The sequence below is a fragment of the Cariama cristata genome, unplaced genomic scaffold, assembly GCF_000690535.1.
Source record: "Cariama cristata isolate BGI_N322 unplaced genomic scaffold, ASM69053v1 scaffold2286, whole genome shotgun sequence".
Lineage (NCBI taxonomy): Eukaryota > Metazoa > Chordata > Aves > Cariamiformes > Cariamidae > Cariama > Cariama cristata.
Window position 1 is genome coordinate 20051 of NW_009620173.1, and position 17500 is coordinate 37550.

The 17500-nt window shown below is 40.0% G+C and overlaps 1 protein-coding gene across 1 annotated transcript in view; it reads right to left on the reverse strand.

The window, feature by feature from the left end:
• Positions 1-2385: 2385 nt before the first annotated feature.
• The window catches only part of GRIA4 (glutamate receptor, ionotropic, AMPA 4), an 80521-nt gene continuing 65406 nt past the window's right edge, over positions 2386-17500 (reverse strand). Inside the window, exons 10-12 of the mRNA XM_009701496.1 lie at positions 12528-12642; positions 10118-10252; positions 2386-3525 (exon numbers count right to left, since the gene is read on the reverse strand). Of these exons, the coding sequence (XP_009699798.1) occupies positions 3361-3525; positions 10118-10252; positions 12528-12642 (415 nt within the window). The 3' untranslated portion in view covers positions 2386-3360. The remainder of the gene's footprint in view (positions 3526-10117; positions 10253-12527; positions 12643-17500) is intronic.

Consider the following 17500-nt stretch of genomic DNA (forward strand, 5'->3'; position numbering starts at 1 on the left):
CCTGACCTGAGGAAGGGATGTCCTCCTTTGGGTTGTATTTCCTACACATGGGAGGAGGGTGACTTCTGGCACTGATCTTCAAAAGGATGAAGGGAAGATACAGAGAGGAGTGAGTAACTAGTATTTAAGGAGAGGGGGGAAAGCAAAAGAAAAAATGTCTAAGAGGCAGCTAAGACAGATATGTGAAAATGATCATAGCAGTCATGCAACGGTTACCCCCTTGGAATAGGACAACAGAGTGAGCTACTGTGGAGACAGCAGACTGATACCCTGAGATTGCTTTCTCAACCACCTGAATTCTCGTCAACTCTCTCTGCTGTAGCATTTCCCCGTATAGTTTTCTTTTTTTAAAAAAAAATTTGTATCTGTGGTATTTTATCACAGGCAGCAGCAAAATCACAGTCTCCTCTTCACCTCATCTGACCAAGTTTTCTTTGAGCAAAGCATTCTCTTGCCAAGGACAAGGCTTAGAAGTGGTGAAAGGATGCGGCAATTCCCCCCCCGTGGCTGCTAGCCACATGCCCTTGGTGGGTCATGGCACTCCATGGCCATGCTGCTCGGCAGCTGCATTGCTCAGGCTGCTCCATTGTGAATCCTCTCGGTGGGGATCCTCAGTAGTTACTGACAGTGGACAAGACATCTCAAAGGACTCGGGGGTCTTGTTGCCAAGTGGAAACCTGACTTAAGCAATTAAGAATGGGCTCCATGGAGCGACATTCCTAACGGCAGTGATGGGCTGTTTCCTGAAGGTGAAAAATAAATGTAATGCATTAAAGAGATGGGGGAGCATGTAAGAGGAGTAACACTGGAAGACAGTAAAATATCCCAGGACAGGACTGGCACTGCTCACAGTCCTAAATGAGGAAAGGATGAAGATGAGCTTCTGGAAAAACAGACATACACAGTAGAACAAAACAGACAGCATCCTTCCCACTCAGTCTCCCAAACTGTTCAGCCTCTAACATGTTACTTTATGAAAAATCAAGACAAAAACTTTTTTTTTTTCTTTAAAAAACCAAAACAACCACAAAACAACCCAGAAGTTGCTTTTTAAATTCAGCTGTAAAAAGAAGTCTGAGAGGGAGTTCCCAGCTTTACTCAAACAGGCGAAAAACCACACAACTCACCATTCTGGCCACAGAAACACAAACAGTTCACAGTAACTCATGAATGAGCTAAACATGCCAGTAAAACAAGGATATAAAGTTTAGTCACAGTGATTTATTGTAGTGTTATGTGTCTTTTTCTCTAAGGCTCCTGCACATGTTGTAGTCATTGTGCCTTAGGGATAAGTATCATCCTATTTTTACCTTTGCCCGCACTGTCAAGCTCTCTATAAGAACTGGTCGCCCTCAGCCTAGATTATAGTCAGTGGAAAGATACAGGCTCTTGCTGCTGTGATTCAGCAGTTTGATGTTTTATTGTCTACTTTAAGATGAAGTCATTCACTCTCCAGTTATTTCCCTCCAGTAACTATATAGGGTGTCCAGAGTATCTGAGACAAGACATTCGTATCTATATTGTCGATACCTTGACTGAAGCAAATACCTGCTTTGCTATTTCATAGATGCCTGTATCACATAGGATTAGCATCACCTCAGTAGTGCTTTTGTTTGATTGTCTGTTGCTGCGGTTGTTGAGGGTTGGTCATTGTTTGGCGGTGTTAGGCTACACGCTGCACCCACACTCCTCTTCGTGAGGGCCAGAGAAAAGCACCAGCCATGGAGGCTTTAGTAAAATGTAAACCATTTGAACATGACCCCCTCATGGGCCTGGCAAAATCACAAGGGCATTAGAAGCTATGATTAATTCAAGTTTGATCTGATTTGCAGTTTGGGCTCTGGCATGGAGCTGTTACACCGGTGGCAATACTCTGGATTTGGACACCACTGCAGTGCCTGGCAGAAGAGACTCGCTACAGCTTTGCACCTACAGACATGCCGGCTCCTGTTGACATTTGGCTTTTATTCAAAGAGTGCCTGCTAGCCTTTCCCCGACGTGCCACTAAAAGGCTGGCTGATGAAAACCGAGGTTGCCGGGTACCAAGCACGCTGTATCTATCACATCAGTCTGAAAGACTGTCATTTGTACTTTCCTGCTCCCTGGCATCTCATCCCTTGACCTACCCAGAGAACAAACCCTATTGCTAAATGGTTCTCCAACCTCTCAGAAAGCGTTTTAGCAACTAGCACTAAAATACCTAGCGAATAATCATGACAATACTTTGACAGTTTTGAGTTCCTCCTCTCTAGGGACTCAAAGAACTTCACAAATGTGCAGGGACTCAGACTGTCTCCGATAAGGTCCTGCATCCTGTGTTAAGAAATGAATCACCTTATTCTATTTTCCAGGTGACATCCCTAATGATCAGAAAACAACTCAAGCTCTGTCAATATTATAAGAACGTTTGTTGTTTTATTCTTTTTGGTGGGTACAAAAACCACAGTTTCTTACACAGAACAAGATTATAAATAATATCTGTAACATGAGTGACCCGTAGTCTCTTTTGATTCTACACTGCAGACTGATGACGTACTCTAAACATTTTATCATTTTGTTTCTTGTATTAGACAGATGCGAATCTGTGGAACATGGAATGATGGAACAGAATGAAGGTAACAGCAAACAAGAGGATGACCAACAACTTTTATAAAAAAAAAGTCTCTGAATTTTATTACAGTGATGGCATTTTATATCAATTATTGCAATGAATTGTTCCCTAAGATGGTTAGAAAAAAGAATTGTGTTGTCCTCTACCGAATTTACATCAGTTAAAAAGCAAGCATGTTTCAATATTCCTCTTTTTTCAAAGAAAATGTAAATAATTTCTTTATTTTTTCACAGGATTTACATATTTATTATTTTCTTATCACAGTTTAGTGATTCATTTCTACAGCTGAACAGCTGAGTATTCTTCCATTGTATATACTGATGTTCTGGAGACACAGGTTAGCATGTTCATTGACTTCTATAGCTATTTTTCTCTCTTTCTCAAGACAAAGACCAAAATGTTGTCCTTTCTGAGCATGTTCTTCACAGTTTAATGCGCTAAATTGGCAAGTCTTATTAGTTTTAAGTCCACTCAAGTGAAATTTGTTGCTGTTAATACACCCTTCCCAGCCCCCTCCCCCCAACAAAACTAAATTATGAATTTTCCTGATATAAAATCTGAGTTTGGGTTTCCGAGCTGAGCTCATGCACACATTGTTGCTGATGATGTCTGGCGCATTTGGACGTACTTCCCTTTCTCAGCCAAATTACTGGTTCATCAATGACACTCCCATGTCGTTACAGTCTGTGCTGTGTTCCCATCAGTCACCAACACAGTTTGATTAAGGCACTCAATTATTTTTTTGGTTTTTATGGTAGGTCCGATGCAATTACAGCCAATCCTGAACTTTGTCTCATTGCAGTTCCAGTATGCACGGCCTTCGGGCAGTCAGGAGTCAATACACGTCCGTTTTCTCCCACACTCCCTGTGATGGATAATCTGGCTTTGTTTCTTATGGCTTCAGAAAAGGTAAGCTAGGTTTGAAAAAAAATGAGAAAAGAGGAAAGTGTTACAATGTTTCTGTCCTTCAGCGAACCAGGAGACAGCAAACACCAAAATACTAAATTTTAGACATCTGCATTTTTTCATGTTAACATTAAATATAATAATAGTAATCATCATAAATATAACATATAGCATTTAAGTCCACTAGGGGGAAAAGACTAGCAAATCTGAGGGTCAATTTCATTACAATAAATCATTATTGATTTAAATATAAAAATCCAAATTTCATTAAGAAATTAACAGAAGAATGAACCTGAAAGCATTAGCATCTGTGAATAAAGTCATGCACAGGTGTTTATAGGCTTAGATCTTCAACTAGGAATGTGAAGATAAAATATAACTACTGAAAGTTGTTTATAAATTCAATAGCTGTATCAGCTATCTTTGTGATAATTCCATGGACCAAATCTAAAGAAATTATTACTTCCTTTTCACAATGCACATATTTAGTATCAGTAAATCTGAGAACTGTCCTCAAATCTCTTTTCATATATATATTTTCCTACAATCAGAGAAGGTGGGAACTTTCAAAGGAAATGTAGTTTATTGAAAGAAAATACAAATTTCCATAGTTTTCTACATTAGATCTAAATTTTCGACAAGAACATTTAAATTTTTGTTACCTAAAAATCTTTATTTTCAGGTAAATCAGAACAAAATATCTTGTTTAGGGACTAATTGACTCAGGTAAAAATATTGGATTTGTTTAAAAAAATATTTGCAGTTATGACATCTAACTTTAGTCATCCAAAAATCAGTAACCTAATGTAAAAGAGCTCTCTCATGTGATGATAGAAAAAGGCAAGGTTGAAAGTTTAAACTAAATGATTTCCAGATGACTAAAATTAGGGGAGGTGTCTAAGGTGAACCAATGCAGCAAGGACACCTGGAACAACAGGCACCCAAATTATGCTATGTTGAAACGGATTTAAAAGATACCATGTTAAGATATTAATTAGTGAGGAAATCTGATTTCTAGCCACCAGAAGGTAAAGTCTATGCAACTAACTCATCTAATTGGTGTGCAGGGATGCAATCTGAAATACCAATTGGAAAAAGAGAGACAGGAGGGTGCATTCACATAGGAGCAAAGGGATCACAAACATCATAAAATCATTTTATTTGCCTTATTACTGATCTCTGCATTTAGAACTTTGTCCCTCTGAGCCCGGTTTCTCCTTCTGAGGTAGCAGTGAAATCCTGAGCTGGTGTTTGACATGCTGAAGTTAATTTTATATATGAGTGTGTGTGTACAGGGATGAGGGAGATTCCTTAAAAGTCCGAAACATTTCCACTGCTTCTGGGTGCAATTCTATGAAAACGCACCAGTCTAATATTGCATTGCTATCAGTAGCTCCTTCAAAAAAAGGGTTCTTGAAAGTACAGCTGCTGTTGCGGCACAGATGGAGCTTGGATATAATTGATTTCCAAATCAATTACCCTAAAAACCTCATCCCTCACAAGCAGCCGAATTCAGGAAAAGGCCTCAGCTTACAGAGGGCATTATGGCATTCCCCTTACGCTGAAACACCTTGGCTTTGGTAATCATCATCTGCAGTGTCCAAAGACACCCTTTGAAAAGCTTCCCTGCTGCCACACAACTTTGTGACAGGGACTGTTACCAAACATATCTTGACCTAATTCAACAGCTAAATATATAAAGAGAGGCAGAGGTAATGAGGGAGTGGCCATCTGGGTCCATACAGTACCAAAAACCTCAACTATTCCCCAGCAGCAAATAAAAATCTATGCATTTGCAAAGCACAGACACAATGCAATGTGATGTAGCTCCACATAGTGCATGTCCAGAGTCCCATTGCAAATGGATGTCGAGGACTGCTGACTACCTGCAGAAATGCACAAAACATGTTTTGGTCAATGGCAAGAAAAAACAAAAGTGCTTTCGTTTTAGGGAGGGATGAGAATTGAGACCAGATTAGAATGCAAACTTGGGTGGAAAAGGGACAGCTTACTCCAGATGTGCTAGACTTCCCAGAAAGTCGTCATTATGTACCGGCATCTCTCCATCACTTTGATCAGCTCCCTGTTCATGGCCGTTCAGGGTTTGCCACTGGGAAATCTGAGCGAGAGCTCTGATTTATACGAGATATACGAGTTATACATAACTCTGGTTTTGTAGCTCAGTCTATATAGCTTTCTGGCCATTGACAACACACTCAGGACAGAAAGACAGTAAAAAGGGATCCACCAAAAAAAAAAAAAAATCAAATGAAAATAAAAAACAATTTCTCAGCAGCCTTCCACAGAATAGCAGAAAAAGCTGCAATAAAACAACTCCTCTCATCTCACGGCTGAGATTGACAACAGCTCAGCAACACACCACGGAAACAACCCAGACAGTTAACAAAGCCAGGAGGAGCAGGTCAAACTTGTACTCGGGAAGGTGCCATAAAGCCAAGTAACCAGGTAAGCTTCTGTGTTATATTTTAAACTACGTTATAGGTAATAAGCCAGGCTAATACTCTGCTTAACTGTGCTGTTACAATTTCAGATTTATGGCCTGGCTGCAGAAACAGTTTCAGGAGTCGCTGGGATGAGAGGGAAAAGTCTTGGTATTTACTGTGAATATTACCCAAATTCTGAAAGTCTCTGTGCGGTAAGTGCATGCAGTCAATACTGATAACGTATTTTCAACTTTGTCATTAGTTTTGATTAAATTAGTTGTGGAATTAATAATGTGAAAACACTGACTGCCCTGTTCCTATTGGGAAATGGGCATTTAGGAAACTGATAGATATCCTCAGACTATATAATACAAATACCCTATCCTGTGTGGGTTCTTCTGTTGTTCAGGCTCCTCTAGTACCTGGGTCACACGGAGGTATCTTTGGCACAAATATTTAAGATGAACTTTTAACGAATTTTTCTATCTTGAATATGAAATTGGAAGTATACAAGTCCAAATAAGTGCATTACACATTTACTGAGCCATCCTGTAGCACTTCAACGTTTTTGCAATTAATTTAATAATGTTTTCATGGCTTTTTGTAGTTTTGTAATTAATTTCGTTCATTATAAACAACAGCATGGGATCAGAGAGCAAGAGAAGGCAGCTGAACTGGAAGCTGGTTCATGAGCTTCATGGCCAACTGAGAAGGCCATGGAGAGGCGGTGGTGGTAGCTGGCTGGATACTGGGATAATCCCAGTTTGGGATTTGGGGCGAGGAACTCGGTAGGGCTTTTCCCTAGAGCAGCTGGAGACAAGGTTGTTTGGCCTTGCACTGTTCTCAGGGCATCAGCTCAAGTAGTGTACTAAGGGCTTACTACTGAGACACAAAAATGGGAAACTACTGCTCAGGGGAAGAGGAAGGGATTGTTCCCTCCTTAAAGCAAACTTCCTTCCCGGCCTTCAGCAGATGCAATAGCCTGCCATCCCTTCTGTATGTCTTTATCCCACACATAGGGACTACTGCTTTATCTACAGACTAGTCAGTTCACACATACAGACTGGTCCTGCATTTTCATTTTCTACTGCCTCACAGGCAGGTGAATTTCCCCGAGGCAACTCACTTTTGACTGGATTAAACTAAAAGAAAAAACATGGTAATGAATATTTAGCGGGTTATTTAAGCTATTTTATATTAGTTTAAAATATATACTATTAAAACTATTCGATGTTAGCTTGAAAAGTCAGTGTGTTGGTTACTCATGCAGGTTAGAACCACCAAGCATCTTTCCGTATTAGCACGTTTTAGTCCCAGTACAATCCCTTTACTCCTTGAATAAACAAACACATCAAAGGTTTCGAAATGTGTCAGACAGACATATTTCTGCAGAAATATGTGTAACCAGTGTTGTGGTTACACACAGCTAACAGGGGTTTATGACTAGCATGTGTACAACCAGATGGCATAGTCACCCTGTACAGAGCAGGTAAGCCCTCGCTGCCTACGTGACTGGGGGTGGCCAAGTATTGTCAGGAGGGGAGGACTGAACCTTGGCAGTCTTCCACATATAAGCATAAGTGTTTCTATAAGAAGTTCACAGGCTGAAATTTCTTGGGTAAATATTACGGCAAATAAGTAGAATGAAGAATTTCAGAAGTCTATAAATATTTGCTTGAAATCCTAGTTATTTATATTTTTTTGTGAGTTTTTAAATGTCTGCACCCTAAAATGTTTTTAAGAGCTTATCAGAAGTTTTGACTGACCCAAATATGAATTTTCAATAAAACAGAATGGAATGTGGGAATTTTTAATGTATTTTTTCCTGTAAGAATTCATCTCTGTGTTGCAACAAGTCCCACAAAAATCCAGACTTTAGAGAAAGGTACTTATGATCTTTCCTTAAAAAATAAAACTTAGCCCTAATTTTTGTTTCAAGAAAACAGTAAGGCTAAAATAAATTCTACGAGCATAATCATAGCGTTCGTTGCACTGGAGTCACAGAGCTGGGTGGGAACTCAGGGAATTGTCAAGTCATGCCATGTTTAGCATGCTAAGCCACCTTGGGTCAGGTCAGCATTTGAATGAAAGCTTTATTTTTTTTGTTTGCTTTCTTAAAGACTATGTTTTGGATGCATTGCACCCTGTAAACTTGATAAGGAGAATGTTTTCTGGGACTCTTATTTTTATACCAGCCTGGGGACACTCAGATGTGGGCACACCACTAAAAAATTTAAAGGAAAAAGATCTCTTCGTTTGCATTTTGCACAATTACTTGCCCAGGATTATTTCTTTTAAAGACCCTTATTACTGACAGTAGGCAGTGAACCTGGAGATTAGTATTAGCATCTGGAAGTCCTGATCCCCAGTTCATAGCAATGAACACAAGCCTATACTCTTGGAGTCCCCTGGCACCCACTATGCCTCACATTTTCACTAGTGAACAAACTGCATAGCTGAGACTTTTTTTTTTTTTTTTAAACACAGGGCAATTAGGCAGCTCTGTTACAATTAAAATATACCCAGGGTCATGACTTCTTGTACAACAGGGAACAAAAGAAAACTACACAGTGACAGTATGTTTGGGATAGCTTCCCAGCCAGGTTATGCCAAGCCCCCTCCCTCGCCCCCCGAGAACCCACCTATTCCTCGCAGCGCTCCAGCTATCATGCTCAAACACCATTCTCTGCTCACTCTGTGTTTGCTCTGTATTGTATGGTTCGGTATTGTACCGGCTGTGCCTTTAGACTGTAAGCTCCTCGGGACAGGGACCTGTTATGTGTTTGGCACACTTCACCTATTGTACAGCGCCGTGTACTCCAGCGCTATATAAATAATAAATAAAAAATAATAATTGTATCTCCAGTTGTTTCCTCCAAAAGTTTTTCTAGGTGGCAACATAAAAATTATATTCTTCATCTCCTTTCCCTAAATTTTTGTTTCTTACTGCTGCTTATAGGGATGGCTCAGTGATTTCAGGAAAATGTAGCTCAAGCTTTTTGTTAACAGAGGAGACATGTGGTTTGCTATTAGCAAGGGCAGGGGAGCTCTAGGTAGCATGAAAGGGCAGGTCCTAGCACCTTCACTTATAAAGCAGCCAGTATAGCTTAGGACCTATGTAGAAGTTATACTTAGAAGCTCAATTTGCTGCTATGTGCCATTTCCAAATGTCAGAGAGTTGATTTGACTAATGATTAGTTGACAAGATACTCACTGCATGGATGAGAACAAGTACATTAGTAAACCATCCCTGCACGCCTACTCGGGAACGATGCAGGATGCAGCTTGGCAGCATCAGTGGTTCAGTCTCCGAAATCACTGCGTGAACATCTAAAATACACTAGTCCTGAGCTAGGTAAGGGGGTACGTTACTGAAAGCTGAGGACAATAATCAAGGTCTATTCACTGGTTAGTGACTTTTTGTGGTTATTATAGTGGGCAAAGGTTGACCTGAAGCTGGATATTGTGAAAAAAATGCCACACAATTAGCATAAAACATGTATCAAAGGGAGGGTGAAGGAATAGGGTGGGGAGGAGGGAGAGAAGGTAAAACAACATTTAGACTTCTTGTAACAGTGCCTTTTCTTCCATTAGGTTAACTATGGTTCAGTGACATTGCCTATCCTAAATCTTGATTATAACGAGGTCCCAGTTAGGGCCAACATTGAATAATAAAGGCTTGCAGCAATTTGTCACTAGCAGAGTGCAAACCTTTAGGAAAATAGACAGGCCAATCAAGTAATTAAACACTGGCCCTCTGAATATATATTTTACAATTTCAAATAGTTGTCATCTCCCAACTGATTTGACAACACTTGTTAAAAATGTATTTTTTATGTTAAAAATTCCTTGCAATGCAGATGTCTATTAGCAACATAGAGTAGTGTACTGTACATCTGCAGCCAAAAAAACTGAACCACTTTGCACTGAAGTTTTCCAAAATATAAAGCTCTGTTCAGAAGCAAGCACCACTAGACAGACATGTCACAACACTGCGTTACAAGATGCATCACCCACTCACTGTAGTAGGCCCTAAGTCCTACCCCTAAATTTTAATACTTTCGGTTCCATATACGTTGTAACCTTCTCTATAAGTTGCTAAATTCTGGGTATTCTGCGAGGAAGTTGGGTTAAAAGTCTGTGCACTCTTTGCCACCTTCATTCGTTTCGCCTCTGCCCTGGACTTGTAACAGAACTCTATCAAAGCCACCAGCATTGCCAAGCCCAAGCCTCCAACCAGAATGTAGAAGACTCCAGCAACGTTGCTGAGACTCAAGGCACTCGTCTTGTCCTGGGGAAACAGAAGCGACACAGTTAACCTCGGAAAACAGACCCCCAGGAGCACAAACTACACGTTAAAACATTGGAAATAGAAATAGATAACAACATTTAGCTGAAATTAAATGACAGTTGTTTACATACGTCTCATAAAATTTGACCTATCTGGATCTATAAAATATATTTTAAGTGCCTAGTTTTCCAGGTCGGCATAAAAAAAGATTATAAGTATATTGCCAACATATCAGGATGTCATTGCTGGCTTACTGCAAAGCATTGTGCTTCCACTAAGTGGAGAATTAAACAATGTCTAACTCTCTTTAGGGGACGTTTTAGCATTGATACGAAACTGCATTTACGTAAAGCTCTTTAAAAGCCTTGGAATCCAGAAATCCATTTATATCAGACAAGACTCTGCCTGATCTTTACAAAACCAGTAAGTATACTTGTGGTAGGCATTGCTGTTAATTTAAAAGATCCAGACTGAGTTTCTAATACTTAAATGACAGGTGAAAATAACATGTGAGGCTTAAGTTATTTCTTAAGTTATTTCTACAAACACTTCCTTTGAAAGTGCACACTGTACCATAGACATCGTGGTATATTTGCCTCTTACCGATTATTGTATTTTGTTTCTATTTTATTATAGATACAGTTCTAGAACATGCCCATGGACTACTAAGGCTCAGTAATAGTATAAATTTAAATAGCAATTTATGAAATCTTACACATTATTCATAATTTAGATAACAGTGAGAACTTTAGCAAATTATTAAATATACATCATTTTATAAACGATCACCTTCTTGGACATATTGTAGTAAATAACTATTCTACATTTCTCTATACTTCACTGCTTAGTTATGAATCGTATTTTTAAATTTGAAATCCGTGTGCATTTTTAGCACAGTTCTCAAGGAACTCTCTCAGGATTGACTTCCATATACTACATCGTGCACCTTAAGACACTTATAAAGCTTTATTCTTATGCAGACTATATCATCTTTACCTAAAGCAAGGAGAGTACTTAACTTCTGATTGTAATCTCTATGAAATTGTAACTTACGAAGAATGCAAAATATTTGGATGTTTAATTTAAAGAGGCACTATTTCTTGTGTAATCAGTACATTAGGACAGTAACAATTCCCATGGACATATAGAGGTGTTTGGGGCTTATAGCTGGGTTCTGCTTTGTCTGTCTCTTTTTAACTGGCTAAGAGGACTCTGAATATCTTGGAGGTGACTGTGGTCTTCTGGTGGCAATTGCTGATGTGGTGCTTGCAAACAAGGAGGAGGCAGGACTGAGAAAGAGACCTGACCTAACGTACGTGGTGGGTTGAGGCTTTCTCAGCTGTCATTTACAGGTACTCTGCCATTCTCTTAACTGGTTTTCACTCCTTTCTCCAAAGCACTTGCCAGAAAAAGCAAAATGTGTTGGAAGTTTGTTTCGCAGGCTAATTTTACCGGCTATCCATCAGGGTAACTCTCAGGGCAGGCAGGCAGCAAGCAGTCGCTGCCCATCACGCTTTCCTTTTAGCTCTGGGCAGCACAGGCTGGCATGGAGACAGGCACTGTGAAGAAATTTCAGACTCCTCAAATACAGGGCTGGCACTGACTGTGGTCCTTCCCAGCCACCAGAAAATACCTGCTTCTCGGTTTGTCCCCAAATAGAGAGAAATAAAGCAGGCTCCACTCCTGGAGCTGGCAGGATTACTGTTTGGGAATGGACTAGGGTAAACACTGGAAGCTGTAGAAAGCTATTAATTACCAAACCCTTTCACTTCAAAGCTCAAGTTAAGTCTTCCTTGGCTCCTCATGGAGCCAGAGACCTTCCCCAAAGCAGCCAGGCACAGCCACCCCGGGCAGCAATGAAAGCAATCCTTCCCGCTAGCATTTCTCCTTTTCAGAAAACCGCTGAGGGAGGCCAGCTCCAAAAGGAGAAGGCACGAGTGGACATTTCTGAAGCAGTCCATGGGGAAAGTCCATCCCCCCTAGGCAGGAACAAAACAACTAACCCAGCCTGCCTCCTCCAAAACAAAAAAAAAATGCCTTGTAACTCTTCAACAGATGCTCTGAATATGTAGGATGGTGTTTGGTGATTTGTATCACTGAAGACTTTAAAAAGCAATAGTGCTTCTTTAAATTAAAGTGTGACTCCCATCAAGATGGGGCGAAGCTGATTCATTCTGTGCCTACAGCTGCTTATTTTATTTCTAAGTCATTTTGTTCATTACTTCCTTTACTGCTTTGTGAACACGATAGTAGGTCCCGAACTGCAGCGACTGACCTTACTTCCAGAGTCCTTGGGTCCACATTCACCTTTATCGTACCACCATTTGTTTTTCAGCTTGTCTAAGACGCCTGCCTCACTGAGTTTCAAAACGGCAAGGTTTACAGGAGTTCTTCACGTGGAAAATAACATAAATAACATTATATATGTTATTTTATGTTATTCAAGTAAAACTACATAGAATCGCATTGCAAAGTGACAGAGCAGAGGCCACAGTGGGTGCTATGTCATGTACTGTTGGCCCAGGTTTAGAGACAGACATATGACCGGGACCTGCTCCATCGCTTTAGGTAACAGGCACATACTGCTGGGGAAGATTTGTAAATAAATAGTATGCAATTACTGTGAACCCAAAACTATTGGCTTAGATATATTAACGACATACCCTTCAGAGACATATATAATACAACTGGATATACGACTTAAGAAACATATACATTTGTGTTCCTTGCTTTCAATCTATTTTTAGTTTGTATGTATACAAACTAATAATATGACTTGGCCATAGCTATTTCATTTACTGCCCTCAAAATTATCCTGGCAAGAAAAAGGAGATGCTGCGTGCAGTTTGCTGCCCGTAACCAGTTGGCACAGATCCGTAACCAGGAGGTCTGCATGCGGAGAACTTGGGGGGAGAGCTGCGATGCCCTTATCCTCAGCTAGCAGAACATGACCGCCAATCTTTCATTTCCTGTTTCAACAGTATTTTCAAATTCAAAGTTTGTCCTTAAATCTCACTTATTCACATAAGTCTTTCAAGGGTCCCAGGCTGATGATAAATTACTACTTGGGATATCTTCTCTTACTAGTGGTATTTGCTGTGAGTGACGTAACAGAGTTTATATTGAGATTAAACCTAATCTGATGCCTCAAAGTCATGAACCGCTATGGGTTTACACTGAAGTCACTTAAATTCAGTGAATAATCTCAGCGTATTATGGTAATGCCCCACTTCATGCAGTTGTACCAGTTTATTTTCTAAAAAACCTATGAAATGATTAACAGTTTTATTTTATGTACTTTCCACTTTGAATCATTCACTGTCCAGTTCTTAATGGGGTAGGCATATGGATATCTATTTATGTGCAGGTGTGCATGAAAATACAATATATATCAGAGAAGGAGTTAGATAAACAGAAATGGCATGTGACAGATAGCCTTCTGGTGATGTTGTATGACATAGGACCTGATCCTGTGTGTGCCAGCAGATTCCTATGGGAAAATTAATCTCTCATAATACACCATAATCATTGCATTGCTAAAATGTTAACTCATGAATTCACAGCTTAATAAATAAATAACCAGTGCAAGCATTAGTATAGTGTAACTGAACCTACTAAAATAGTTACTATGAAAGAGAAAAGGGGCTTCTTACACTCTATAACTGCTTTAACTGGAAATCCCCAAATGTTTATGTATTAATATATTTATGCATGTTTGTATATATATATATATATGTACACAGATATATAAAAATACACAAATAACAGCTCCTGAACCTCGTATGCTACTTCTAGCTTTAGGGATCTTTTCACACATTCCGATTACTCTTTGTATATACACATAAAGGGAGGGGGATTCACCTCACCTCAGTTTTTTCACCCATAAGTTGTGCCCCAAGTTTTGGCTGCCTATATGGACCTCCCTGCAGTTAAGGGAAAAAGACAGGTACTTCCCAAAGGTGGGCTTAGATACCAGCTTTAATAAAGGATGAAGCATGCAGTCGAGATGCCCATCTCTTTTCATTTACTGCTGAGGGAGCCTTGGTGCCTCGCAGAAATGACAGTTTTTGACAGCTACAGTTGGGTGAGAGGATTCCCAGATGCTATCAAGCGATCCCTTTAAATAAAGGAACTGCTTCATCCGCTTTCCAATTCCCATGTGTTTAATTCATATGGAATACTCTGCTTCTAGAACAGAAAATGCCTATTTCTTGATCTTTTCCAGTAATCAAACTTACATTTTGCTTTCAGGCTCCCTGGCTGTGCAGGTTGATAGAGGAATATGAGGGTCCCACAGCTGTGAAATGAGTGGGCAGCAGTTTGGGATGCTGACAAGTTGCCTGTTAACATGATCCTCTGTTTGCTTCTAGTACAAACGCGAAATAATTAATATAATTTGGATAGCTGTCATCTGTAACATGTCATGCATTGGCACTGAGCCACATTTCAGTTCTCCCGAACCCCAGCAGTGTAACAGGGTTGGTTATGACAAAGATAAGGGACATCCAGGTACTGTTCTCCGATGGAAAATCAGAAGCCTGTGGAGTTGTTGGAGATTAAATTGATTAAAGTGATAATTAGGACTCAGTATGAACTATCAAGACCAGCAGCAAGCTGGGACAAGTCAGAAAACAGATGTCTCCCAGTCCTTTGCTTGTTTTTTAGCAGGTGTATAAAGCCTGATACAGGCAGGGATATTTTCTTCTTTGCAGCTGTAGTTCCTTTAATATCATCCTTTCTGCATTGTCTCCATGAGGAAACGCTCAGGTTTTCCTTTGGGAAAAGCAATCAATTTCACACTTAAAATTGCCACGCTATCCTCAATATATAACTGAACACAATGGCAATGGCCATCAGAGAAGAGGCAATTCCCACTTTTCACTGAAATACAGCCAGCGATGTGTCCGAGGCCAGGTCCTTGTTTCTCCTCTCCACTATTTTTGCTGAAACACTTTCTGAATCAAGGTGCTGCAGAAGCTCAGGGAAACCTGTCCTGTGCCCCTCACTTTCTCACCTGCCCTAGCGAGGCCGCGTGAATGAGACACGACGTGTCCTTTACATCTCTCCTCAGACAGTCTTAGCTGTGACGAGGGAGAAGCACTCCAACCTAAATTTAAAATTAAATGTAAAAATATTTTAAATATATTTAAATTTAAACTTAAAACTATTTTACATTTTAAGAACAGGATTTTTGTCACACTTTAAATCAGCCAGCTGCGATGGGAAATGCACGTGGTCCAATACGAGAAGCCCAGACTGATGGACTGCAGAATGGAAAAGGAAGATTTTTGCTTAATGCTTTTCAGAATAGCAACTTATAGACCTGTTTGCAATCACAGTAAGTGATTGCAGCTGTAGTGAATTTTCATGTATTTTAGGCTTTGTTTTGTTTGTTTTTTCATTTTAGTAGGAGATTTGCAACAGCTCCCATGGGAGGTGAATGCCCAGATCACCTTGGCTTTCAGGGCAAGTCACTTATCTACGTGTCTTTCCTTTCTTTGAAAATACCCTTTCCAAATAAGCATCATTTTGACCATGTCAGCGGCGAACTCAGAGACTACAACTTGTTACTACACTACTTACACAATCAGTTGGTGAATAGTCCCACTGATATTAAAGGGGGCAGAAACTAAAAATCAGTATGGTCTGCTGTACATGAGCAAGAGCAATGTACTGAAGTCATATACAGAAGATAAATCCAGCATTTAGAATTAAATTTCCCATCAAGTTCAGTATTGTATACTTAATATTACAATGGAAAATGACTACAGATTCGGGGTTTTTGGAAGTTGTTTAGTGATTCCTGAATTACTAATGTTGGGCTAAATCTTCAGCTAGAGTAAACTGTCAGAGTTTGTGAAAATCAGCATAGTTTCTCCAATGTACAGCTGCTAAGAATCTCTGGTTTTATATATAAACATGATCCATCTTCCTCGAATTCATGTAAGGATAATATATGAGAAATAATAACTAAAATTACCCTTTATATATGGAGAAAAGTTTGTCCCATGTAGCCACAGTGCAAAACAGTTGTGTGGGAGCACAGGATATCCTGCTCTTCACCCGCGTGTTGAAGTCAGCGCCAGGGACACTGGTTTTCTACCTTTTCATCATGTTCTGAGTCCTTCTACCTCCTCTCTCAGCTTCTTACTCATCTCCTCCTATCCTGTGATCAATCACTTGCTGTTGGACGGGCTGGTTTTCAAGAGCCTCAGGCTGGATCTTGTGCCAGCAACATCAGCGAAATCATAGTGCTTTAAAATGGCATTAATGAAGTTCTGAGTTAGTTGTGTTCAGGACAACAAATGGGCAATTATAGCATTTAAATTACAACACTGAGCGATTCTGAAACCAATATACAGAATTCTGGTAGACAGAGATTTTAAAAATGCAATTGCGAATATGCTTTAGGAGTATTTTCATTACCCAGTCACGACTGAGCCATTAATTAAGTGTGATGTCAATCTCATCCACTGAATGAAAAACCAGGGCCACCGTGTTCTCCTGAGGGCTGCCAACAGAGCCTGGAGGAGAGCTCCATCAGCACAGCTTCCTTCCACTCACACTTTTATAAAAACAGTGGAGCAGAGCGTCAGAAACTGTGTTCAAATACCTTCCCATGCATGACATGAAACGATGAGGGCGTACACTTAAGATACGAGTTAATACTTTCAAAAGCACCCAAAGGACTTGGGGGCCTCAGTTTTATCTTTAAACATGACTTAATTACTGAGGTCACTAAACCACAGGTGGTTCACTCAGGACAGCTCTCTGAACTGTCTTTCTGAATTTTGGAAGATTGTTCCTTAAAGAGAACAATAAATGGGGAGGCTAGAGATGACCTTTAAAGAGCATAGAACGGAGGTAGGAGAAACCTTGTTTCACAGAGCAACACAAACCCTTGGAATACTGCTGAGCTCTCATGAAACTCCCCAATTTCTATAGTCCTCTGATGAAGGGTTATTCTGGGTCTAGACTCTCATATTCTGACTAGTGAATCTCAAACAGTAACAACACAGTTATCAGTCAAGTCTCAGGTGCTGTATTTCTTTCAGGAGAAGAGGACGTTCTGATTCACATTCATGACAGGAGGAAGCCGTGTAATTTGGACTGAGGCTGCTAACAAATCTCAGGGTTTGTTCTTTTTAAATTCATACAATGAAAAGAAGTATTAGTTAGAGATGCTTAAGAGCTTAGTTCAGGACTTGTTGGTAGCTGCCAGGTTTACAACAACAGTGCATGGTGTCC